Here is a 27,710-nt window from a genome sequence, read left to right on the forward strand (position 1 = left end):
GATCGCCTCTATTGATTGTACCAGGCGGGCGAAATCGGGGGTCCTTTCCGCTGAGTTAATGCTCTTGTCCTACAGAATCAATGAGAGGCTGGCAATCTGCTCGAAAGGCCAGAAACTAAGAAAACGGCTCTCAACGTGACCCCCATTCAACAATTAGCCCAGATCAATGCTGTTGACATGTATACCTGCTTTGTGTTTACCGGCAGTAGAATACAGTGACGTCTGGCAACATACTATAATCTGTTGGCTGAAATGCTAATGATGATATCAGGCATGACTTTTCTTTAATATCCTCCTTCCCCTCATCACATTATCAAGATGCCTCGAGACGCATGCTGGCGACAACTGTAAAACTCATTGTTTGATCCGATTTATTTTAGGACCAGCAGGAAGCCCTGCTCTTACACACACATATTCCTGTACTCAGTATTCCTTAAGGTCACTATTGGGAAAAACAACACATATGGCAGATACGATGCCCTTTATCAAAGTGCATTCATCCCACGTGTCTAAAAAAAAAAGGGGATAAGTGAAAGCATGCAGAAAAAGAGTAGTGTGTGTGTGAGTGTAGTGTGCCTGGACTAGAAAACTAAAACACACAAAGGATGGTCCTGTGCCCTGAGGGGGGTTAACATGTCCCAGTGCACATGCCCATGTTCCCATGGATGAATGTACAAGTTTCTTTTATTACATATTAGATTATATAAGATTATATCTTTAAGCAATTATTACTGCTGTAGTATTGTTGTAGTATCATTATTAATACTGTAATCATTACACATGTAATATGTCTTTTTTTTTTTTTACTGGTCAGCTAATGGAGAGCCTTGCTTTGAACTCCATTCTTAAATATGTATCTAAACTGTTCTTTTGGTGCAATTTGGATCATCACCGCTTAATTTGTCCGTGCCAAGTTAATGACATTAAAAGGAGGAGAGAAAATGAGGCGGCGAGTTGATTGTTGACTCGCCGCTTTCTCCCTCTGCCTCTCTGGGGATTGGATGTTAGCAGGCATCTGTTCCCTTTGTCTGCGTGGCACCGCAGTCAGGCAGGGGGTTGGACAGTCCTCTGGGGTCTTTGTCCGGGCTGCGCGGCTGACAGGCAGGGGGTGGACAAGCCCTTCAGGGTCCCTGGTGTTGAGGGTGGGACAGCCTGCCACGGGGACACTAGTTTCGAGGCTGGTGTTGGGAGGACTCTCACCGACTACGGGGCCCCGGGCCGGGTGCAACTCGAGCCTGAGGGTAGGTCCTGCTGGAGATGGGTCGTCATCCAGACATGACTGTCAAGAAAAGACGCCGCAGCCCTGCCTATGGGTTCCCACCCACAGATTTTAGTCAGTTTCTCATGATTGAGACATACCCGTGACACATTGACAAAGGCATTCATACACACACACTTACACACACACACACACACACGCACGAATATTCACAGGGTTAATGGACAGTTCAGTAATCAGGACTGGAAAACATAACCATCATCGTTAGCATCACACATCCTCGGTGTAACTGCAAACCAGAGTACTGTAAGTGTGATTACGGGGCGGCGGAGCATTGCAGAGCCTCACACGGGAACTGCGAGGAGGGACGATGAAGAGATGTGACGGAGAGCAAAGCAGGGGAGACAGACGGATTGACTGACTGAAACAGATGTGACACACAGTGGATAAGAGATAGCTAGGACTCCCAGCGATGTGTGTGCACGTGTGTATGTGAATATGATTGGGGCGAGGGTGTATCCGTGTGTGTCTCGTTTCCAGGGTTGGCCAGGGTCATACCCCCCCCCCCCCCACACACACACACACACACACACACACACACACACATCCTTCTGCTCATTGCGGTGCTCAGGTGGGCCCCAGCTGAGCAAGGGGCCGGGGGCCAGGGGCCGGCTGGAGCGGGGGGGGGGTGATGAAGAGTGTGTGTGTGTGGGGGGGGGGGGGTGGCGGCAGAGGAAGGGGTGCCAGGCAGGCCTGAGGCCAGCGCTGCACCTGGGTGGGACTCCAGGGGCCATAGTTGGACTGGAGGGTGAGTGTGCATGTGTGTGTGTGGGCACATTTTCTGTTTCTGTGTGTGTGGTGTGGGTGGGTGTGTGTGTGCGTGTATATGGAAGTGCACCATTTCATAAACAGAGGCTGATGTGTAAATAACTCAGCGAGAAAATGGGGGCGAAGGGTTTAAACCTCTTTATGTTTCTGTGTGATGGGAAACAATAACCCGCAGTCACCAAGATGTTACTACATTTAGCAAATATTCAGATGATGTTTAGATGCTTATTTTTACATCTTCACCCAGCCTGTTGGCTTATTCATGATGGCCTTAGCAAGATCACTTTAAAACATATTAATAATTAACATTCTTTTTTTTTTTAATCTCAGCTGCTTGATGAACATGCTAATGGAATTTAATTACATTTTGGTAACAGTTTAGCTGTGCTGATCCCCAATAGATGGGTCAGAAAGTAAATTTAAACAGCTCAGATTCAATTATTTTTCAGCATCCAAATGCATTAGACAAAAAAAAAAGAAAAAGAACACTTTTCTGCATTTGATGTTTCCTTAGTTTTATTCATGCTGCAATTTTATTTATAATGAATCCAATCTCTCTCTCCCTCTCTCTCGCTCCCTCTCTCTCTCCAGGGATTGCCCCAGTCTGGCTTTGCCTGGACACCATCTGCTGCATAATGTAACGGGATGGAACCCCAAATTTTTCATTTCCACCTCCCCTTTGTCATCTGTGTGTGTTTCGTTAGCGCGTGCCACAGTGCACGAGCCAGACTGAGAGACTGTGACAGCGCTTTGCAGTGAATGCGCCGAGCGTTGGCCATTCATCCCGAGACACTGGTCACCATAAGGCATGTTAAAAAAAAGAAGGAGAAATAATGCTACACACACATGCGCAGACACACACTCGCGGCCGCACGCGTACACAAATTTAATGTACTCCCTGCCCCCATTCTCTTTAGGTATAGATGTGGTCTCTGGCCTCTCACTCTCCCATGGGTGCTCCTGTGTGGTTTAAGGCCATCTGTTTTCCCCTCTAACAAGCTTCCCCTCGGCCCTTTCCTCCATCTCTCTTCATTCACTCGCCTCCTTTCATTTTCACTCATCCAACTTCTGGCCTGTCTCAATCCTTTCTTCCCCTCTCACACTCATTAACTCCCTCTGTCTGCCCCTGTGTTTCTTACAGAAGATGCACACAACTGATCCTTTATAGGAGAAAATAATACAAATGTTGGGAACATTTACCTGTATGGAGTGAAAGCGCACAAACCAAGAGGTTAGATACTATAGAGTTTCTAAATTTGATCTGAAAAATCACACAAACACAAATCTGTACAAACACAGTTCATATGAACACTTCCAAAGGAACACACATACAACATAACGTGACACGGAACAACTTACTCATTAAATACACAAAGTGTACACAGCCACATTAAATCACATTGCACACACACCAATCTAGCAGCCAGGGCAAGTCTGCTAGGTCTTTGTATTATTTATACCACCTGTATTTATACCAGTAAGCATAGTCAAAATTTTGCTTCATGCAGTTATTAGATGTTTAAATATCAAAAACAATCACAGCCAAGTGATTTGATAGTTGTTCATAATACCCCAAAATCTGCTGCAATGAAATTATGCATTCATGTGTCTTAGGATGTTAGCAACATTATATATGTCAAACATTTTATTCAGATGTGTTTCATGTATACAATCAGCATCAAAATGTTTTTCTGGTTGTAAACACTGCACACAATGTTATTGTTTACTCTAATATTTGTAGATATTATAAAACTGTTTATGCTCTTTCTGTGAGCACAAGGATATGTGAACTAATTTATGTGTGGAATCAGGTGACATTTGGTTGTTTGATCAATGCATTGGTTCACACTTATGGCAACTGTACTCTTAACTCGAACTCTGACCTTAATGTGTATCCAATGCTGAAATATCAATGCTCAAAAATCTAAATAATACCCCAAAGTAGCACCTGCAGAGACCACATGAATTAAGTTATAGTCTTATACTCTAAATACACTAAAAACTGTTATGATATGAATGAACCAACTCAAAATTGGATTTCAAAAGCTCCATTCTCCATTTTTCATTTCACATTTAAAATGGCTGTAGAAAACAGGAAATGCACCCCAATTGGCTGAGCCAATTCTCACTTGCTGATGCAGGCACTCCAATGGGAAGAGACACAATGACATGTGTGTATGTGTGTGTGTGTAGAAAATGATGCACAAAAGACTATACAGGCTTACATACTGCTCTGGAACTATTTGTAAAGAAAGTTGTATGGAAAAGAAAACTTCTATACAAACCAAAGTTTAAAGTTTTTAACCTTCAAATGAGATCACAGTGTCTGAAAAGATTTGAATGCACCTAAGCTCAATGCATACCTCAACTGGTACTGTCTAATTGAACCAGGTTCCTTCTTTCTCTGTTCCTTTTTTCTTTCTTTCTCTCCACAGAAAAAGACCTTGCAGCCTGGAAACCATCTGCTGTCATGATTTTTTTTTCTGCGGTTTTGGAATCAGATGGCATTGAATCGATCAACCCTGTTGTCATAGTAACCAGACCAATAACAGGGTGGAGGAGAGAGAGGAGGGATGGACTTGACAGAGGAGTGGATGAGGAGGAGTGAGGTTAAGGGAAAAAAAAGAAGCAAAAATGTTTCATTCTCTTCCACCCAGCATGCCACCTCCCTCAGTATCCTGATGAGTTCATGCAGGCTTTGGTGCACGCAGATGCTAAAGGTGCTGGACCTGGAAGTCCCAAGTCTCTCAGCCTCCACCACCAACTCTAGCAAAGTCAAAAGCAGCGAGCTGTTCATACCCAGGAGTATAATAATGCAGCTTTAAATTCCAGATGGGGCTCACTATTTAACTAAGACAAGATTTATGTATTCCATTCCCTTTTTAAGGGGGAGGCAGTAGCAAAAAATTGTATTGCTGTTTTTCATAAACTTCGAACTGCACAGCTTGAACACAGCACACCTCCATCATACACACTCACATTTACACAAATGTAACACATGAACAAACCCATATCAGCATCGGTTGTACAAAAATCATACACAACCAAAGAGACCAAAATTAAGAATTAAGATTATTAATTACCAAGATTATTACACACTGATAGCAATGCGACCTGCTAATGTTGCTAGCAAAAGCAAACTGTTGATCTAAAATGGCTGCCACTAAACTGCCCTTTATCACCAAATTCTGTGTTTGAAATAATGTTGAAATGATGTACTTACCACAAATGAAACATCTGGCTGATATATGTCTATTCTGTTGGTCCTGGACAGATTTGATATCTGGGGATGTGAAAGACAGTTTCAGGTACCTGTTGTAGCATAATACTCACACTGACCTATACAGGACAAACTGTATAATATGCGGATAAATTGTACTTTGTCAAAGTTAAATTTGAAGTCATTCCAGTAAGCACTTTTGAACTGAACTATTGAACCATTCTGAACCATTCAATGCCACCCAAAATTAGCAATTGTAATAATTTCACACCATGGTTTGGGATGTCTTGAATGTTCCGCAGACATTGCAGGTACATTGCGGGAACATCTGGGGAATGTTATTGCAGGACGTTGGGTGAATGGTAGAAATCCCATTTACCAATACTTCTGCAAATAATAATAATACAAATAAAATAATGTTAAATGTGCTTTTGACAACATTTTTTGTGCTTTGTTATGGGTTTGGTAGGAGAAGAAATCACTCATTACTTAAGACCTATTGTTTTGGAGTGCTATATTAACCTTACCAGAGGTTACTGTGGGACAAAACCTTACCATGTTATTGAGGGACAAAATTGAATGTTTTAATCCCATTTTTAAATCACCAAACTGGATGTTCCTAAAGTGTTTACATCTGGTTCAAAACAAGAACTTGTTACAAGCATCGTCAGTACCAGTTGTTGTTCCAGTTGGCGACATCATATGGCAGCCTGCTGTCACTAATCAGTATTACCATCTCACTCATACCCTACTGATAACTAACATTTTCATAACATTGGTTTCAGTCATAACTTTAATCAAATGCAAATTGTTGATATTTCAATTTTTCCTAATTTTCTCCTTCACAATAGACTTGTAGACCTGTAGGCAGGTTTAACAAGATGACACCAGAACAGCACATACCACAAATGTAAAGTATGCTTGTCAAACAATTGCACTTGTTTGTTATGTGGAAGACTGTTAATTTACAGTATTCCAACAACCACTGAACTATATGTCTCTGAATAATTGATGCATGAAACAATCCCAGGCATACTGGGCAAAGGTCTGACATACGATAGGATGTGTTCAATATCTACAGTTCCCTGGTCTAGTGGATGTGTGAGCCAATGCAAAAAAACAATTTCCCAATGCATGTCTAATATATTTTTCCTGCAAAATGTCAATGGAGCACTAAATATATTGATTGTGTAAGAAAGAAAAAAATCATCAGAACATCTGTGATACAGAAAGCGCCAGCAGCACAGGTTCCATTTCTTTTGGCGCTGTCAGTATTCTGCTTCATGCTTGAGTGTTTGTTGTGAAATGATTGGGATGATGAGTTGGCTCTGCCCTTGACGAGGTACCACACCACAGGCCAGGAGCCGAAGAGACTGGATTGAAAAGTAAGAATAATAATAAAAATAAATGCGATGCCGAATTATTCTAAGTTTTTGCGCTGTTGATCCATTTCAGCTGTTTTAACAGTGGATCCTGCTGATTTATTCATCCTGCCGCTCGCATTTATGGAGGCGCTGGTCTGGGCCGCTCCTGAGGATGGAAACACATGGCGCCGAACTGTCAGTGCTGGACTCTGCTGTCAGAAATCATACTCATAACCCGCACCAGAGTACACAGACATGCACGGACAAAGAGTCACCCCCGTGATATTCATCCCCCCAACATGCATGGGTGTGTGTATGAGATCTTCAGTCTTATTTCTTATGTGTACTGAGAGTGTAAGGCTGTCTGCTTTAAGGCGTTTATTTTTGCATTTTGTGTGTAAGCGTGTGTGTTTGTGTGTGGGAGGTGTCATATAGTGTGTGTGTCTCATTGTGACAGGACTGGAGTGGACAGACATTGTGAGTGTGATAGGGAGCTGGTGTTTGGCCTGGGGACTTCCACAGCTGCCACGCTTAACCTCACCATCCCATCCCTCTTCTCTCGCTCCGTCCTTCTCCTCTCTCTTTCTTTCCCTGCCTCTCTTTTCTCATCCACCCCAAACATCTCTGGGCTCCTTGCCCCCCCCCCCCCCTTTCCCCTGAGGGTAACACCCCCCCACAACACCGTGACCAGCCCCTAATGAAGAGTGACAAGCCTTGTGGTGACAGATCGTGTCTGAAATGAGTTTATGTTCCCCCTTTCTGCCTCTCAATCTCTCTGTCCTGCGAATCAGTTTTTTGCTCTGCCCTATGTTCTTTACGGCTTACCATGCACCACTGTATTACCCTTCTTTCTCTCTCTCTCTCTCTCTCTCTCTCTCTCTCTCACACACACACACACACACACGCTTGTAAAAGATTAATGAGAACTTACACGGGCATATGGCCTATCATCAGATCAATCAGTTAGAAAATGACGTCTCACTGTTGATCTTCATCCACGGAGCGTCTCCTCTGCCTGACGGAGGGCAACTGACAGGGAACCTGTGCGTTATATTACTTGTGGGTAGGATTTGCAATTAGCATTTTTATTCCATATGTGCTCCAGTGACATTGTGTCTGTAGGCTGTTTTTGTACTGAGAGGATGGGTGTCTGAGAACTAAACGTATCATCCAAATGTCCATCTAGTCCAACCTACATGGACAAATGACTCGTGCATATCGCCAAGCATGGATGTTGGAATTAGAACACCCTGTGTTCTGTAATTAAAACCGAGAGAGAGAGAGAGGCGCAAGCCGTAGAGAGAAAGAGAGGGTGGAAAAGTGAAAGGACAGGATTTCCCCCGTGATTTCAGTGTGACTGTTTATCAGCTGCCTCTTCGGCACACTTTATTAAAAAGTCCATCCGCTTCAATTAACTCACCTCGCACAGCATTTCAAACAGGCACGGCACCATGAGCAACCTCCGCTTACTCCTCCCAAGGAGAAGGGAGGGTGCACAAGGGGTGGGCTTCACACCTCCTGAACGCTTTCAGTGTGCTTGTGTGATCGTAAATAATACGTGAGTCTGCTAACAGTATGGGTGAGTTTGTTTTGCGTGTGTGTGTGTGTGTGTGCATCTTCCTGTGAGGATTTGAGAATGCAAGGCCGCACCTGCAGTGTCTGTGTGTGTGTCTGTGTGTGTGTGTCCTGCAGAAGTAAGGTGTAAATTGGGAAATAACTGGGTGCAAAGTCATGGGTGGAATGGCACTGTTAAGACAGAGAGAGAAGGAGAGAGCGCAAGAGAGAGAGAGAGAGAGAGAGAGAGAGACTTACAGCCCAGGGAGATCCTGATAAGTTAAATCTCACATTTAGAGTTAAGTCAACATTCTAATATTAAAAGTCAAGATGTGCAAACAATATATTTAGACCCTACAAGAGATTTGTAAAATCAAAGAAAATGAAAGACATTCATTACACACACACACACACAACCAATTAAGGTATCAATCACAAGGATCTAAACTCAACGTCACTGGTCAAAAGCAAATCTGGCTCATCCAGTTGCAAAATGAACTTTGGATTTGTAGAAATGAATGGATAAAAAAGCACTTTTTTTGGCTTAGTAGTTATCTGTGTCTTGGAGATGAGGAACCTGCTGCTCCCATGTCAGTATTTCTGTGTAATTATTTCTGACACCCAGAGGATGAACTTGTAGACATTTTGTCAATCACCCTGCTACCCTGCTCTGGCTGGTTTAAAGCCTCATGCCTGGGTTTTGCCTTTACTGCCTTTGTTTTCTTCTAGTATATCTATATGCAACGTCTTCATTATAAAGGTCTATGCACCTCTATCTAACAAGATTTTTCAAGACCTGAAGGCATGCAGTTAGCACCCATTCATTTCCCATATCTATTAAAATTATTACACTCTTGCCAGTACCTGCCACATATTCTGTTCCCCCACCCCCATCTGCTTACGATTCTTATCATTTAGCACTTCTAGCACTTCTCACTTCTATTAATGTCCTTCTCACTCATCTATAAATTAATCATGGCTATTAATTAACTCTTTCACCTGTGACATTAACCCCTTATTAGTGTATATCCAGTGTAAAAGTAAATACAGTAATGTACTATATATTTGTGTGTGTATGATACACACACACTATTGCCTCTTTACCTAGTATTTTAGTATTTCCTACTATTTCTGCCTACATGCAAACTACACTGTTGGTCCCTGAACTATGTACAGCAATAATCTAATCAAATGTTTTGGACATATATATTTGGACAAAATATAAAGACATGTACACACACAGAACATGCACACACACACTCTCACACCGATCTTCCCAAAAAGAACAAATGTATACACCTACATAGCATGAAGTAATGCAAATCAGCAGTAATTATACGAGCGTTAATACAACATTAAATATGCGAACGATGTGATTGGGTGTGTAATGTGGAGAACAGAGACCAGGTGTGGATTCTGTCTGACGATTTTCCTCAAGCGTAATTACAGCTGGATCAAGCGCAAAAACTGTCAGGAGGCTTGTTGGGGTAAATGCCTTTTTAATCTGCCCGTTAGCATCACTGATGGAGGCTAACGCACTCACGCGCGTGAACACACATGTACGCATCGACACACACACACACAGATGCAAGCACAGAGAGACTTGTTGGTATTAATAAAAGATTACTCAAGCATGGGGGGCACGAGGTGGGGGGCGTTAGGGGTGATGTCTTGATGGGAGAAATTGCAGGGTGGTTGGTAGGGGAGACACGCCCTTAGAACCGCATGGGACAGACATACGCAGTCCCACACTGTACAAACACACCAAGTGACAGCACAGAAAACTGTGAGTGTGTGTGTGTCTGTGAGGGAGTAGGCTCAGGCCCTGCATGTCTGGGCACGAAAGCTCTGAATCTCCCTGATCTTAATTGGCTCCCCTTTGAGATTAATTAACCAAAGGAGCAAGTTCACAAATGATTCATGTGGGTTGAGTAGAGAAACCTACACACACAGACACGATCACATGCGCGCGCACACTCACACACAAACACACACACATAAACACTGCTAAGCTCATGCATAGAGTGTCTAACAGAGTGTTTATAAAAGAATAACTAAATACAATTAGTTAAGTATTGCACATGAACATATATTGCTGTATGTGTGTGTGTGTGTGTGTGTGTGTGTGCGTGTGTGTCTGTGTGTGTGTGTGTGTGTGTGTGTGTGAGCCTATGTCCAAATGTATGTACAGAAAGGCATGCAGTGTGTGGAATGCCCAGAGGCACACACTGCATGCATTTCAGAACAAAACACAAGCACGCTGTATCTCCACCATATCCGTTTGAGTGGACATCACTTCATCCAATAGCAGGCCTGCTTCTAAGAGAGGGAAGGTGGGGACATAGAGAGGGGGGGGGGGCACGTGGATGTGTGGCCTTGTCGTCACAAGGATACTTGTGTATGAATCTGTAAATTGAAATTGCTCACATGCACATACAGTACACACACACACACACACACACACACACACAAACCATGATTTGTGAGGCCCTTATGTAGATTAACACACATTTTTTTTTTGGACTCAAGGTTCAACACACTTTTCATTTTGTGAGTTTTGCAATGTATACATGCTGTGGGGAGAGCTGTTTTGTAATCCATCAACTATATGGACTTGATTTAATGCATCCAATTTAGTTGACTGAACTGATAAATTTACTGAATAAACAGCAAACTTCATTTTTTTTAAATATAGTATTTTATGATCAGAAGCGTATCATGCATAGCTCCTTCTGGATGGTTGAAAAGCTTGTTTTCTGTAATGCCCCGGGCTGCTGCCTGACCTTCCCCACTGAAGGAGCTCTTTTACTGGGCTGTCTGAAGCTCAGAGCCGGGCCTGAGTGCCGGGCCCTGTAAATCTGGCCCTCTAGAGGGGCACTGAATCAATTTAACGATGGTAATATCAGCGCTAGCCGTTCTCTGACATATCCATCTGAGACCATCTCTATCCCACTCCCTTTCTTTCATTTAATCTCTCAGCAACGCGCGCGGGCACACACACACACACACACACACACACACACACAAAAAAAACCATCATATATGTTGTTCATATGAAGACAAATGTATCCCTGATACACTCACACACAGTGGAAAACAGTTCATTATTTTGCCATTATTTCAATATTTTTAATGTTAAGTTTTATTACATATGATAACATAAATATAAATGGATTTGTTTTTTTATTTCTCTCTCTCTCTCTCTCTCTCTATATATATATATATATATATATATATATATGTAGAGAGAGAGAGAGAGAGAGAGAGAGAGAGAGATATTGTGTGTGTGTGTGTGTGTGTGTGCGTGTGTGTATATGACAAATCTAAACTTCCATCTTTCCCTGAGACCGCCATGAGGTGCTCCATACCTGTTTCTTTTCTTTTCCATTTTTTTCCTGGGCACGACCTGTTGCTAGGTAACCCTGGGTCACAGCTGCTGGCTAAATCATACTCTTTCTTTCCCGGTTATCGGAGAGATGGGCAGTAATTTATTAGTTTGATACAAGAGCGAGCAGTATTACACAGCGCCTCGGCTTTCGGCAAGGCTCGTTTAGAATTCACGCCATATCCTATTTCCGGCGCATTCCTCACGGCATTTCCACAACATTCCATTTTAAATTGCCAATCTTAAGCTCCAAATGAGACCCACCTGAGCAAGAGATCTGCATATTCCTCTCAGCAACGTACAGGATAGATTGCTCATCATCTACCGCCGGCCAGGAAGTTTGATGACCACACTGGATGCAACGTAGGAGGAGGATGTTAAGGTCTCTTATTGGCCAATTATCTGCAGCGCTGCATCTTATTCTCATATATACTTTGATAAACTTCAGCCTGTAGCAGACCCATTTTTCTCGAGCTCTTCATCTTACTGAACCTTGGTTTCCAAAGGCAGCCCAAAATTACCAACAAGTTTTGAAAATTTTGGAATCTTTTTTGGGAATCTGAATTTATAGTGAGAGACCTATATATCAATTTTTTGGACTTTAAATCATGCACATTGTGCTTCGTTTATCACTGCCAAAATGCAAAGTAAAACTGTACATGGAGCTACGACCTTGAGTTGCAACGAAAAGTGCAAAAGTGAAGTGCATCTCACATCCAATAACCAGGACACACAGAGCCTCCTCAAGGCTAAACTACTGTGGATGCTGTTCTCAAGCCATGTCAGACCTGTGTAGTTCACCACATTGCAAAATTGTAGCGGTATTGGATTTTTGAGTATTGATGAGTATTTTCCTCATAAAATATATTGATTATTTTAAAGTGCAGGATCACATAATTAGCATCAGTTCAGGTTAAGGCTTTCCGGTTTCCAAAATTGGGTTCCCAACACATCGCTCTTTCATTTTTACAAGTATCGATTCGATGCACATCACAGTGCGATGATGGATTAGTGAAGTGTTTTCCATCAGATAAAATTGTGTGGACCATTTAAAATGCTATTTCTTAATCACACAACAAGGAAAAATGTGGTAAAAATTCCACCTTAAATGACAATGTATCAACAGCAACCATATAAATACACATTTGTATTCTACCAATTGAGTTTTTTCACACTTAGCCTTCAAGACTGAGGACTCAAAACTATGGAATGAGAACAGAACAAACATTTGGGTACCTAAAAATAAAAAAACCTCTTCGGTGTCTGCTGTGATGACAGCATTTTATAACATTTGTATATTTTCATCATTTAACTTTTTCTAATTACATTCTTTTTCTTAATCACACCTCCAACAGCAGCGTTATCTTATCAGTGTTGGAAGTTCAGACCAATATTCCCAAGTTGGAATGTTTCTCTGTTTCCCCTTGTGTGGCTCCTGTGGTGTGAAAGCCCATCTGTTTGGGTACAGGTTATATTGCATGTTTATAAATGATGTTACACCACATATTGCACATTTCTGTGTGGAAGGAGGGAAGGATAAATTCATTTCGGTGATTCAAGGCACCTGCTCCATTTGAGCCGAATTCTTGTTATTTAATTCACAACATTTCCAGAAAATTTCCAGTTGAGCACGGATGAATATTTCGTTCATCAATCACGTGGCAGATGAGCAGGGCTCCACGTTCCCAGGTGGGATGGGCGTGGATTGGGGGGGACGCGGGGATTTTGAGAGTAGCCGTTTGACGTGATTAAAATGTTCAAAGTGCCTCCCATTTTTGGTAATGAGGTTACGGTTATCATGGTTTGGAGGAGCCCTCTCCAGTGTTCTGGGCCCAGGGATGCATTTGCCGGCGCCTCAGGCCTGTTTCTTGGGCCATATTCTCATCAAACAAACCACACCTGCATTTCCGAAGCTCCCTGTCCTGTGGGGCCGGTAAAAACGGACCCCCTTGTTCCCGACGCGTGGCAATTAGGTGCCATCTGTTCTCCTTTGTGCCGTTCCAACTCATTTTGGATCCCTGATTGTTGCTGTAAAATTATATGCTAGAAATTGATGTTTGTGAAGACGGAGAATGACTGACAGACCGGGAATGAATCAATAAGGAGCTCAGCACCATCCACTGCCTTTGGGGAGGACAGTAATCTACCTCAACTATTTCCATATTTATGAAAACATAACAAACACACACACACACACACACACACACACACACTCTGCACACATGATTTTGTGTGGACCTATGATTATCAATATTAGAATCAATACTGAGCATATGTATTTTATGTGTGTATCTATTTCAATGTAATAAGAGTTTCCAGGTCTATTGCAGGTCTATTCACACACACATGCGCAAACACAGCTTTGAGGTGGCCCATCAAAAAAAATTCTAGTAATGTAAAGCAAGTTCTATAAATGTAAATGTCTCTTTGTAATACCTAACCTTACTTTTAAACTTTACATGTCTTTCAAAGCAACATTCTGTAGCTTCAAATTTTAGAATCGTTTCAGGGAAGTGGTTGGCCTAGCAGGTAAGTGCCCGTAATTGGAAAGTTGCAGGTTCAAATCCTGAACCAGAGCAAAGCACTGTCCCCACACACTGCTCCCCAGATGCCTTTCATGGCTGCCCACTGCTCACTAAGGGTGATGGGTTCACATCCCATTACAGTGATAATCCCTTCACTTTCATTGTGGACTCCTCAAATTATACACATTTTTTTCCCTTGTGTGGACCTAGAATATTGAACACACACACACACATTTCACACACATTTTCCTTGTTAGAAAAAGTTCATCAGCAATTGCACAGTTCTGCTTCATTCCACCTTGAGCATTGCATTTGCATAAAGCTGTCTGAAAATCTGCAGCCCCACCTGAAGCGCCAGACTATACTGCATATTTTAGCGCGGTGGATTGGTAAATGAAACTGGGTAAATGTTGCAATTGTGTAAAGTTGCCTCATGTCTCTGATCTTAAGTGAAGCGCAATGCCATGACGATTATGCAATTGTGTGCCTGACGCTATTGCCGTCATTATTCTCCCTCAGACCTTGATTTGCTGATTTAATTCCAAGCTGCTTGCTGGGAGCACGGAACATCTGGATCTAGGTGCTGAAACACCCGAAACAATAAAGCAGGAATATGTTCCAATTACAAGCAAGATCTATATAATTTATGTAACTGCACAAACATCTACTGACAGGGTTATTTGGGATGCATCTGGGATGCATTCATCAGGAGCTGCTGCCTCGTGCAATGGATAATGTTCTATATTCCGAAAGATCTTAATAAAACAGCTTCAGCACAGGGTCAACTGTGAAGGGTCAGCTGGCCAGTGGCTGCTTTAGTTCATATCTGCCTTAGGAGTTATTCGATGTGGATAAAGTACCACCGAGACATAAATGTCTTCTGGTCAAACAGTCCTATACAGGATAAGATCAAGCAAACTTTATTCCAGGCTTTAAGACCGGTTAACCCCTAAACACTTCAGGAAGCATCACTATTGATGCCTTTTTTCATTCAGTGTGGTTAATAGATATGCAAGGAATGGGAATCCGGTTCTACCAACAGAGCTCTAGGAGTGTTAACGTGTTGTATAGGGTCATAATACAGATTTTTTTTCGGAATGGACGAAGTTCTCTTCCAATCTTTTTTCTTCTGGTGTTACACATGCTTAACGTCCATGCTGCAGTTACATTTCTCTAGGATTGTGAAAGTGTTTTGATGTGTTTATTCACCTAAACCCAAAACCATAAAATAAATTCACATTCATGGCTAAATTTTGCAAGTTTGAGGGCCTGTAATTACAGTACATAGTCATTCTTGAAGGAAATGTTATTATTACCTGTTTCTGCCCCTTTGCAGTTACTACATAATAATATTTTACTGAATAATGAAGAAGAGCTTTCAGATGTGCTTTCAGATGTGTCTACTCACACACCCATATGAACCTGATCACTGGTTGCATTACATATGTTAACAAGATGCCTTTAATTTAATTTCATTAAATTAGTCCCATTCAGGAGTCAATTTAGTATCAGATTAGGCTTCTGTTTTTATTTACTTAATAATTGTTGGTGTTCAATCTAACTAATTCCTAAGCAAAGTCCTGTTTTGCCAATACACTATGTTTGAAAATGTCTCATCCTCTGAGACTGACTAGATGTACTTGATGCTCCTCACTTTAAAATCTTTAAACACTGCAGGAATCAGCACCTCAGCCATTGCCTCTTAATTATTCATGGTAAAAATACATGAAAAGCCAGTCTGAAAGGGCTGAGGGGTCAACTGTTCAAAATTAATATTTTGTGAACTGAAGGTCAAATAAAAAATGAGTATTTTCCAAAAAGTTGCACTGCTGTTTGCGAGTTAATATTTAATGTCTTTATTGGCATTTAATATACGTAATATATTTCTGGTTAGAATCAGTGAGGTAGAAAACAAAATACTTGACAGTGGAGGTGCATCTGTGTAAAGAATTTAGCAAGAACTGAGAATCAAATAAAATAAAGATCAGCATCTCTGGTTTGAAGGAAAGGGGCACCATGGTCATTCGTGACCTGCAACTTAGTTCCCATTTAGTTTGATCAAATAGATTTTACCTTCCATACTTTGGAACAGAAAAAGTGCATCTGATTCTACAATGAGGAAGGCACTGGCTCCTAGGTGGTGAAATGAACTTCCACTAGATGTCCGAACAGCTGAGTCACTAAAGATCCTCAAAAGCAAACTAAAGACCTTCCTGTTTAGAAAATATTTGGACTAAGGAGTTCTTAAGTACATTTTCAATATTCGATTTTAAAAATAGATAAATAAATAGCAACTGCCAAATGCTGTAAATGTAAAAAAAAAAAAAAAAAACATATCTCACATTTTTGACAAAACATGAAATACAAAGCTCCACTCAGTCTGGCAGCACGTGGCTCATATCGCGGCACAGAACAAGAGACAATCAAAACTGAAAACCCGAAACTGGACACACGTAAAGCAAAAGGACTCACAACACGTAAGGGGTAGTACTTTGTAGTAGGGTGCGTTGGAGAAGGGGACGGGGAAAGACAAGCAAGGAACGTCATTGGAGACGATCAGGTAACCCTACGCTCGCCAGCCACGGAGAGATGAGTACTGCTGGTCAAACAGACGTAGACAGAGAACGGGATTTCTAACTGGACACAAGACTCTGACTAGATTGTGATTCAGACAGAACAGGCTGTTTGCTCTCTTTGGCAAATCTCGGGAGCAGAGACTAAACAGGGTCAAGAACAAATGACAAGGTGACAAACAGGAAGTCCTTTTATGTTGCCGTGCTCAAGTGAAACAGAAGACGAGGGGGCGTGGCTTGACTCAGTAGGCTGGCGATGGTGATCTGGAAAAGGTCTCAGAAGGGGTCGGTAGTGCTGATGTCACAACACAATCCTGTGTGCTGCACGGTTTTGCCCCCATAATAAATATTTTGCTGGAAGAGGTCACAGCCATGAAGGAACGCATGAAGTGACCACAAAGTGGAGTACGTGGTAAGCAGCAGTATTTGGGTAAGTGGCAGGAGCCTTAGCCTTTTCGGGTCAGCTTGGCCACTCTGACCGGTCACATGGCAAGCTGTTCTGCACTTTTCTGCCATGAACATTTGTGTTTCATACAGGCCGAGAATCTGTAGAGAATCTTCTGACTGAAAAATTTTTAATACAACAATTTGTTACAATATCATGACAAATTGTGCAAGTTACCGACTATGGTAAACAGACGCTGTAGGTTACAGGGACACGTAAATAGCAGTACAAACTTGAGCGTTGACAGCAAGTGGTGGCCTTGCGGTTAAGGAAGCGGCCCCGTAATCAGAAGGTTGACGGTTCGAATCCCCATCTGCCAAGGTACTACTGAGGTGCCACTGAGCGAAGCACCGTCCCCACAGTGTTTCACAATGACAATCACTTCAGTTTCATTCACTTCTGTTTTAAGATGTTTTACATGACTCTGCATCATCAAATTTAGCACTCATGTGTTTTTTCCTGGCATACCATGTCTACATTAAAAGAAAAAATAGAAATAATTACATTTAGCAAGTACTTTACTTATCAGCTAAATCCACTTACAATAAATTACAAATCTTCAATTAAAATAGAGAATATGATCAGTTTTAAAAAATATCCCTAAAATTAAAAAAAAAAAAAAAAAAATCCAAAAGATACTATTCAGTAATTAGGTCTCTGTAGCACCCACTTACATCCAGCAAGTAACGTTCATTATAATCTTTGAATCACATAAATGCAATGTTTTTATGTATAAATAATCTTTATTCATCCATATTCATCATAATTAAATAATCCCACACACTAAACAGGTGTTAGCGTCCCAGCGGAGACATGCTCACAGAAGCAGAGGGTTAACACAGAAAGAGGAAGGCCACAAGACTGATTAAAAATCAGTGAAATCTGTTCAGGCTTTGTCTTCCAGTGGCCCCTGTTCCACCGAGTCACTGTGTCCCTCCTGGCAGCCATTCACGGGTCACCATCTGTGCCACTCACATTTCTCACTTACATTTCTCAAGGAACGTCAAATATCACAAGAGCGATGAAACATGTCTCGTACATTTAAAGTCCATTGCTGCAGTTTTAGAGGAATAATGTTTAGAGGAATAAAATCACCAGAAGATTGAAGCGGCGATATAAATTAATATTTGCTACCACCTAGTGGTCAGGCCGTGTTAGTGCAGGTCTTCCTGGTTACAAAAAAGAAAAAGAAATGTTATTAATACAATATATAAAAATATTGAAAATTGGAATAGCGTATTATTATGTTGATGATATCTTAATTTATAATATTTTAGAATAAATTACACAAATAAACAATGCTGAAATGTGGAAATAAAATATGGTTAAATTATAATAAATAATACATGATTTGATTATTTGTTTCACATTTTAAGTACATCATTTTGAAAATAAATTGATACAGATCCTCACGTAGTAGATCATGTTAAAGCAAGTGTTTATCCGTGCTAAGTAAATCTTTGAAAATTAATATTTTAGTTTTAATTTCACTACAGAACCTTCTCTGTACATTTTGAACCCTGATTACTGTTCTTCTCTTTCAGCTCCATCTTCATCTACATCCTCCTCTTGTCCTATTTTGCTCTCCTCTCTGTCTGATTCATCCACCTCTGTCACTTGTTTCAATCCGTGCTTCACCTCTCTCTCTTTCTTGCTCTCCACGCCATCAGCCCCGTCTCCCTCTCCTCTCTCCCCCTCCACCTCGCCCTCCCCATCCCCTCCTTCCCTCTCCCCCCTTCTTCCCACACCTCCACCCCGCTCAACCGCCTCCTCCTCCTCCCCCCCCTCCGCCACGATGCCCTCCCAGCCCTCAGTCTGCAGCTCCAGCTGATCCACCCTGGCCTCCATCTTGCGGGCGGTGGACTCGAGCTCGGCGATCAGCCGGGCCAGCTTGGTCTGCTGAGCCTCCAGGTTTTCCTCCAGCTGCTGCATCCGAACTTCCACCTTCACCTCATTCTCCCCCTCGCCGAGATTCTCCTCCAGCATGCCCATCTTGGTCAGAATCTGACGGCCCTTCTCCTCCAGAAGCTGCTTGGCAGCGGGGAACTCTGACAGGGTGTGCATCAGGTCCTCTTTGGAGAGACTGAAGAGGTCAGAGTGACCTATGCTGCGGATGTTGGCCGTTCTGCGATTGCCAGATTTGTTCCCTGTAATAAAAGGGATTTTTTAGACTTCCTTCTACAAGGAAGAGAGACTCAGGAGTCCTACATGTGTTTCAAGCTGGAAGCCCAGGTGACATTATACTGTACATTAACATGGCAACATGTCCCCAAAATGGCATCTGCTAGCTGATAGCAGCTGCAAATCCGTTACCTTTGATATTGAGGATGCTGATCTCGCCGAAAAAGGTGCCCTCCCCCAGTACCGCAAACTGCGTGACCCCGTCATCGGCCACCACGGCCAACTTCCCATCCTTAATGATGTACATCTCGTGCCCCACGTCCCCCTTCCTGCACACGTACTCGCCGGGACTGTACACCTGAAGGAGCACAGGGAATGGAGGCACAGGTGACCGCAGAGCCTGTGGGAACCTGTGTCTCTTACACTGAAATGTGTGTGTGAAATTGAAATCGAGGAGACTAAATGTAAACTAATCCCTTTGAGCTATTACTTCACTAGAATTATTATTTCAATACTGGCTAACAAAGATATGAAGATTTAAATGAAGTGATAACAAAATAAAACGTGCCTTAAGTATTGGCATTTAGCGGTGAGCTAAGAGAGCCGCAACAGAGCCGCAACATGACATTGTCATCTTACCGGGGAATTTAAAAACCACGCATATCAAGGGACGTATCAACTCTCCACTGTTCTGAAAGCAGGTTTAGATTTGCTCCAATAAGCAGAAAAAAAGGTCGCCGTTCTGTCTGCGCTCACCTGACACAATGGACATCTGAGCCAGGCATTTATCAGGTGCTTATTGTGGCAAAATCAAAACATCAAGTGAAGTAATGTAGAAAATTTTAAAGAATGCATTGTGATTCATTGATAATCGTAATTTAATCGAATCGTGAGACCAGAGAAGGTTCAGACCTCTAGTTGAGGTCAGGGCTTTGTGCTTGTCCAGGTCTTCATAGACCTTGGTTGGTGCTCTGGTGTGCAGTCATGTTGGAACAGGAAAGCGTCGTTCCCAAACTCAACCCACAAAGTTGGGAGCATAAAATTAAACTTTACATTTGGCGCAATGCAGTCAGGTAAGTACCCTTCATCCACCAAACCCAGACTCGTCCACTGGATCACTTGAGCGGAAAAAAAAAAACAGCCGGCATTTAACCCCAGGAATCTTTTAAAGCTATGACAGTTATTGCCATGGCAAATAAATGCAACAATTTTGGGTGTGTTGCTGCAGAGAGCGCTATATTAAAAGCTGCCACATATGTGACTTTAGAACTCATTTGTAACAGTAAAATGAGCAGAACTGAGGAAGCAGGAGCAATGAAAACCTATGCTGTAACTCAAAAGGGGCAGTGGTGGCCTGGTGCAGGTACAAATCCCAAACTGCCAAAGCACCATCCCCACACACTGCTCACCGGGCACCTTTCATGACCGCCTCCTGCTCACTAATGGTGACGGTAAAATGTAGAGGACACATTTTGTCCAGTGCACCGTGTGCTGTGCTGTGTATCACTTTCACTTTAAAATGCACTTTGGTTTAAATAACCCGTCAACTAAGAGTCACTCTTTGACAAATCTGTGAATAAAAAGGCATTCGCCATCATGAGGTGATACGAGAGCATTCTGTAACACACCGGACTGCTACCTGCGGCGTGAGTTTTACCACCAGCTCCTCCAGCAGGCTAGTCTCACAGTTCTGGAAGATGGTGACCTTTGACAGGATGGGGAGGTGCACGCTCACGGCGATCTCGGTACGCAGAGTGTCAGGCAGAAGTTGCAGGATCTCATTTTCACGTGTGATCTTCCTGTAAAAACAAAGAGAGCAACTCCTGTAAAATATCGCAGCTATCAATTAAGTTGAGGCTTTTATTCTTAATTTGGTGTGAAATGCAGCCAATTTTACAGTCTTTTAAAAGAATACTGACGTACTTCAGATACCTCAACACTCAAAATTATAATTAAGATAAAGTTTTATAATCATATCAAATTTATGGTGTACGTGACATTTTGGGCATAAATTGGGGAGATATACATGTCAAATGAAAGCTCTGAACAAATTATTGATGATTTTAGAATTATTAAACAAAAATCAAATTCACTGGGTCCAAAATGCCTGTGACTATATCAAAAACATTTTTTTATAAAATATAAAACATTGTCACTATGTATACTCTCATCTACGTGTTAATGAAACCAATACCCAATATATACACTGCTCAAAGAAATAAAGGACGCACATCAATGTGAGCTGTGGCAAGAACGTTTGTTGTGTCTGCCAGCGTAGTATCTAGAGCATGGAGGCTCTGGCCAGTACATCAGAAGACGTGGAGAAGGTCGTAGGAGGGCGACAACCCAGCCGCAGGACCACTACCTTCGCCTTTGTACAAGGAGGAACAGGAGGAGCACTGCCAGAGCCCTGCAAAATGACCTCCAGCATGTGCATTTGTCTGCTCAAATGCTCAGAAACAGACTCCATGCAGGTGGCACCAACGTCCACAGGCCGGGGTTGTGTTTACAGCCCAACACCATTCAACACCATTTTGGAATTTGGTCTTCTTTCTCAGATGAAAGCAGATTCACACTGAACACATGTGACAGATGTGACAGAATCTGGAGATGCCATGGAGAACGTTCTGCTGCCTGCAACATTCTCCAGCATGAACGGTTTGGCAGTGGGTGTGTAATGGTGTGGGGTGGCATTTCTTTAGGGGGCCGCACAGCCATGTAAAGTGAAAAGTGAAGTGGCTGTCATTGTGAAACACAGCACAGCACATGGTGAACACAACAAAATGTGTCCACTGCTTTTAACTCTTGGTGAGCTCTTGGTGGGTGAAGTGTGTGGGGATGGTACTTTGCTCAGTGGAACCTTGGCAGTTCGGGATTCAACCCTAACCACTGCTCCTCAGAGGTACGCTGACTGCTATTAGGTACCGAAATGAGATCCTCAGACCCCTTGTGAGACCATATGCTGGTGCGGTTGGCCCTGGGTTCCTTCTAATGACAATACTAGACCTCATGTTGCTGGAGTGTGTCAGCAGTTCCTACAAGATGAGGCATTGAAGCTATGGACTGGCCTGCCCGTTCTTCAGACACGAATCCAATTGAGCAAATCTGGGGCATCATGTCTTGCTCCATCCACCAACCCCATGTTGCACAACAGACTGTCCAGGAGCTGGTTGGAGACCATCCACCACCTCATCAGGAGCATGCCCAGGCGTTGAAGAGAGGTCATACACACTACTGAGCCTCATTTTGACTTGTTTTAAGGACATTACATCAAAGTTGGATCAGCATGTAGTGTGTTTTTCCACTTTAATTTTGAGGGAGACTCCAAATCCAGACCTCCACGGGTTGATACATTTGATTTACATTTATCATTTTTGTGTGGTTTTGTTGTCAGCACATTCAACTATGTAAAAAACTAAGTATTTAATAAGAATAAGATATAGATCTAGGATGTCTTTTTTTGTTTATTTTTTTGAACAGTGTATATTTTTGCTTTTTAGATTAAAAAAATTATAGGTCTTGTAAGTTGTTCATTTAAAAAACAAAACAATAACATGCTAAAATGAATTATTTATTGAAGTAACTAGATTATCTCAGATGATCAATTTAACTTCAAGTATTCAAGAATTTCAAGTATTCAAGAATTTCAGGCTCATTAAATCATTGTGATGAAATAATGACCAAATAATAATTGTCGAGCTATTTGGCAACGTTGCGAACAAAGCGAATGTGGCCTCTAGTAATTCTATATCTATGGCTCTAGTTCATGGGCGCGGGCCATGATAATTTAACATAATATATTAATAATCTAATATTATGGCCCGGCAATAGGAAGCCTTGATGAGACACAAACTACAGATCCCATAATGCAGTGCTTCAGTAGCCTTGTCGACCGCAATTCCGTTCAGTAGTTACAAGTTAAACAACACACGATAAAAATGCACAGTATATGATATGATGTGTTATTGAAGCACATTTTCTGAGCAACGCCACGTTGCTGGTACCACACTTCAACATGCAGCTGTGGAAAAGACGCACTTGTTGATGTGCAGATGCTGGTACCAGCTGTCCACTCGCTTGCGGAGGTCTTTGCTGATGCGCCGGCTGCGCAGGTAGCTCTTCACCAGCTCGTGGTTGGGGAAGAAGACGTCGTCGCGGCTCTGCAGGTTGGTGATGACGTTGCCCACGTTCCCCACCACGGAGGCGAAGACCAGCACGGCGATGAGCATGTCTGCGACCATGAACAGGTACTCCTCCACCAGCGCCGGCTCCGGCGTGTCGCCGATCGTGGTCAGGATCAGCGACGAGAACCAGAAGCAGTAGAAGTACTGGCGGCGCGTGGAGCCGAAGTCGGGGTCCGACACGTTGGGGTAGACCCAGGCGTCGATGCCGAAGCCGAGGTAGTTGGACAGGGCGAAGTAGATGCAGCCGTTCCAGTGGATGAGCAGGAAGATGTAGAGCATGAGCTTGGCGATGCGGAAGACGTTGGGGTAGGACGTCCGCGTCTCCGTGCGCTCCAGGGCCTCGGACAGGCGCGGGGTGCGCAGCAGCCGGTTGATCCGGACCAGCGGGCTGTGGACGCCCAGGTGCAGGTACAGCAGGTCGGTGGGCAGCAGGGAGGCCACATCCCACGGGAAACGAGAGGAGCGCAGGTAGCGCTTCTTCAGGCGGGCCAGGTCGCACACCAGGATGCCCTGCTCCAGGAACCCTGCAGTCCAACACATGTGCACACACACTATACACTGGGCTGGATTAAAGAACATCTGATTATACGTGGAGGGTTGATGTCATGTGCTTCACGTTATTTAGACATTTGAACAACTTTGTTTTTTTTATATATATATACAGTACAGGCCAAACGTTTGGACACACATAATAATAATAAGAATATTTCATTCATTCAGATCTAGGATGTCTTTTTTTTGTTTTGAACACTTTGTTTTATACCCTTGTTTTGAACAGCGTATATTTTTGCTTTTTGGATTCACAAAATAATAGGTCTTGTAAGTTGTTCATTTAAAAACAATAACATGCTAAAATGAATTATTTATTGACACCTTCTCATTCAATGTGTTTTCTTTATTTTCATGACCATTTACATTGGTAGATTCTCACTGAAGGCATCAAAACTTTGAATTTTTTGTTAAGTACATAACTATGTGGAGTTATGTACTTAACAAAAAAAAGGTGAAATAACTGAAAACATGTTTTATATTCTAGTTTCTTCAAAATAGCCGCCCTTTGCTCTGATTCCTGCTTTGCACACTCTTGACATTCTCTCGATGAGCTTCAAGAGGTCGTCACCTGAAATGGTTCTCCAACAGTCTTGAAGGAGTTCCCAGAGGTGTTTAGCACTTGTTGGCCCCTTTGCCTTCACTCTGTGGTCCAGCTCACCCCAAACCATCTCGATTGGGTTCAGGTCTGGTGACTGTGGAGGTCAGGTCTCCACTTTTTGTTAAGTACATAACTCCACATGTGTTCATTCATAGTTTTGAAGCCTTCAGTGAGAATCTACCAAAGTAAATGGTCATGAAAATAAAGAAAACACATTGAATGAGAAGGTGTGTCCAAACTTTTGGCCTGTACTGTATGTCTTCATGAGCAATGACACATTGTCAAAAATGGCAGTCCATAAAATATTTCAGAACATTAGAATTCTTCTGTGAAAGTGAAATGATTGACATTGTGAAACACTGCAGCACAGCACATGGTAACACAAAGGAATGTGTCCTCTGCATTTAACCCATCACTCTTGGTGAGCAGTGGGCAGCCATGACAAGCGCCTGGGGAGCAGTGTGTGGGGACGATACTTTGCTCAGTGGTACCTTGGCATTTTAGGATTCAAATCGACAACCTTCAGATTATGGGTCTGTTTCAGCATTTATGATTTGCCCTTGATTATGAATCGGTTGTATTCAGTATGAAAATTTTTTTAAAAATTGGCCGAACATTCTGTATGAGTGTTGAAACCTTTCGCAGGTGTGGAGGCCCGAACTGGAAAATGGATTTACTAGTGAAAAATGATCAATTAGTTAATCCTTAAGATAATACTGATGGTTGTATGCTCACCAACCTGTGCGAAACCTGACCACGGTGTCAGCCACGTACACCAGATCCGAGATGTAATCCAGAGTGAGCCACACTGCTAGGAAATTTTCCTCAATGTCATAGAAACATGACCTGCCAGCAAAAAGCGAATCAAGCCAAGCTTTCATAAAATTATAGTACTATGCAAAAACTGTTTTTTTTTTCTTTACCAACAGTGACTGAAATTATTCAGGAAAGGACAAAACGTGAAAAACACAAATAATAATGATTAACAAGGGATAGATGATAGAACAAGGGAATAACAGAGCTGTAGAGACCTGTTTGTCACTTTCTACAGGCATTATAATTAATATAAGGACGTTCTACAAGAAAAGGTTGAGGTGAGACAATATTATATTTTAATATCGCTTGGATAAATCAGAAAATCTGTCATGGTTGTGACGTCACTGCCCGGCTGCCCGGCTCACCCACCTGCAGATGATAATGACCCAGTTGTAGGAGATTGGGAGCGTCATAAACTGCAGCCACCCATAATAAAAGTCCCCAGATGGGTCTATCACCCATTCTCTCCAGCTGAGAGCGAGAGAGAGAGAATAAAATGCAAATTCATCAGAGGAATAAGTTACTGAGCTTATTATAACACACATTGTAAAGTTTTTGGCCACATTTACTTCCATATTCCACAAAGCATGAAAAACTCTGCATTCGTACCGGATAATTGAGACATTTTGGCTTAAATAACTTGCTTTGTGTCCTCAAACTACATTAAACATTGACCACTTACTTAATTTTTGGCTTTTGCTCTTTTGCCTTCTTTTCTTCTGCTGCTTCTGTCTTCGCCTCTCTGCTCTCGTCCTCTTTCTGTGTGCGGTGCCACCTCAGCAGCTGCGCCCAGCGGCTCATCTCACAGGTTTAATGGTAAAATTCACAATACGAAATGATTTGTCCGTGATTAAAAAGTTCCACACGCACACACAGCCGAGAAGAGCGGCGTCACACTGCCTGTGTTCGCCCGCGTAACAACAAGCTCCCCTACCTGTGCAACGCAGCTGCCAGGTGATGCTGGTTGCCATGCCTGCAGTACCAGGAGGTTTCCTGGGACAACCAATGGAGGCATGTGGAGATGGGCTTTTACTGGGGAGGAGATCCTTGCATGCTCTGATTTTGCATCTGAGCTTGAGGATATAAGCCAGTTTATAGTATTCGAACGTGTATCACTTGTGCTAAAGGATCTATGCAGTAATAATATAATGAAGTATAAATACACGTATGTAGGTGGGGTATGTATAGCTGGAGGAACAGATGGAGGTAAAGGTTACTACAAGTGAGTAAACCTCCTGATTGGAATGACCTCAGTGACCCACAGGACACAAAAAAAAAAAAAAAAAAAACACTAAATGGTTTGCAGATCTCAACTCAAACCTTAACCATTTATTGCAGAACATTAATATTTTTATTAAACAACGACATTGTGTGTATATAGAAAGTTACTCTTATCTATATTCTTTTTTTCCTGGGGGCAGTGGTGGCCTAGCGGGTAAGAGCGTGGACCAAGGGTGATGGATTAAATGCAGACGACACATTTCGTCTTGTCACTGTACGCTCTGCTGTGTAGCACACTGGCAAAAACCTTTACTTTTTCTTTGTAGATCATTCATTAGTCTGCAGAGTTGGGAGAGACCAACTCCCAATTCTTGTTGGTATCTAGCATCTCTAGATACCAACATGAAATAACATTATTAAAGTCTAAAAAGTGAAAGTGAAGTGAGTCACTGCAGAACAGCACACGGTGACACAAGGAAATGTGTCCTCTGCTTTCAACCAGTCACATTTGGTGTTCAGTGGGCAGCCGCGACAGGCGCCCCAGGGACCAGTGTGTGGGGACGGTGCATCTTGCCGACGACCTTCTGACTACGTGTCTGCTTCCTTGCCCGCTAGGCCACCACTGCCACGTTATAAATTGTGTGTATTTTATTATTTGTACGTTTTACACTTTTTTTTTCCCCTGAACAGTCAGAGTTACTGTTGGGAAGATGATAAACCTTTAATTAGTTTCACAGAAACCTTTTACATTTATTTTGGTTTTGGTGAATCATCTGCACAATTCTTTTTAGACACTTTTTTTCATTAAGGCCACTATAAATGTACTCAGCAGTGTCACATTCCTAGGTCTAGGGGTCTAAGAAACGGGTGTGGAGAGGAGGACGTCCCCTGTTACACACACAACCAAACAAAGCATACAAACAGTTCATTTAATTACAGTGAGCTAACAGGTACAATATAACAGCGGACTCAGCACAGCTAACCAGCGGGGATAACTCAAACACGCACAAAAGTTTACAAAAAGCTCACATAAAGCTAACTGGCTAACACAGGCTAACAACAAAGGGTCTATCACACATAGCAACAAGACACACGAATGCAGAGC

General features: G+C 42.4%; 1 protein-coding gene across 1 annotated transcript; it reads right to left on the reverse strand.

Annotated features, from left to right (window-relative positions):
- Window positions 1–18,637: 18,637 nt before the first annotated feature.
- Window positions 18,638–26,283, reverse strand: cnga4 (cyclic nucleotide gated channel subunit alpha 4). Its single transcript, XM_028991343.1, has 7 exons — window positions 26,067–26,283; window positions 25,754–25,855; window positions 25,308–25,414; window positions 23,273–23,942; window positions 20,874–21,033; window positions 19,427–19,592; window positions 18,638–19,260 (listed from the first exon to the last, which is right to left on the reverse strand). Exons 1-7 carry the CDS (start codon window positions 26,183–26,185, stop codon window positions 18,638–18,640), a joined length of 1,947 nt encoding a protein of 648 aa, XP_028847176.1. The 5' UTR covers window positions 26,186–26,283.
- Between the last annotated feature and the right edge of the window lie 1,427 nt (window positions 26,284–27,710).

This window comes from Denticeps clupeoides, chromosome 9 (genome assembly GCF_900700375.1).
Source record: "Denticeps clupeoides chromosome 9, fDenClu1.1, whole genome shotgun sequence".
In the NCBI taxonomy this organism is placed as follows: domain Eukaryota; kingdom Metazoa; phylum Chordata; class Actinopteri; order Clupeiformes; family Denticipitidae; genus Denticeps; species Denticeps clupeoides.

Excerpts from the sequence above, each read along its gene's own strand:
- cnga4 (XM_028991343.1), bottom strand. The coding sequence starts at position 26,185 with ATGAGCCGCTGGGCGCAGCTGCTGAGGTGGCACCGCACACAGAAAGAG. Across the intron at positions 19,593-20,873 it reads TGGTAAAACTCACGCCGCAG|GTGTACAGTCCCGGCGAGTA; the intron begins GTAGCAGTCCGG and ends GTGCTCCTTCAG. Across the intron at positions 19,261-19,426 it reads CAGCATCCTCAATATCAAAG|GGAACAAATCTGGCAATCGC; the intron begins GTAACGGATTTG and ends CTTTTATTACAG.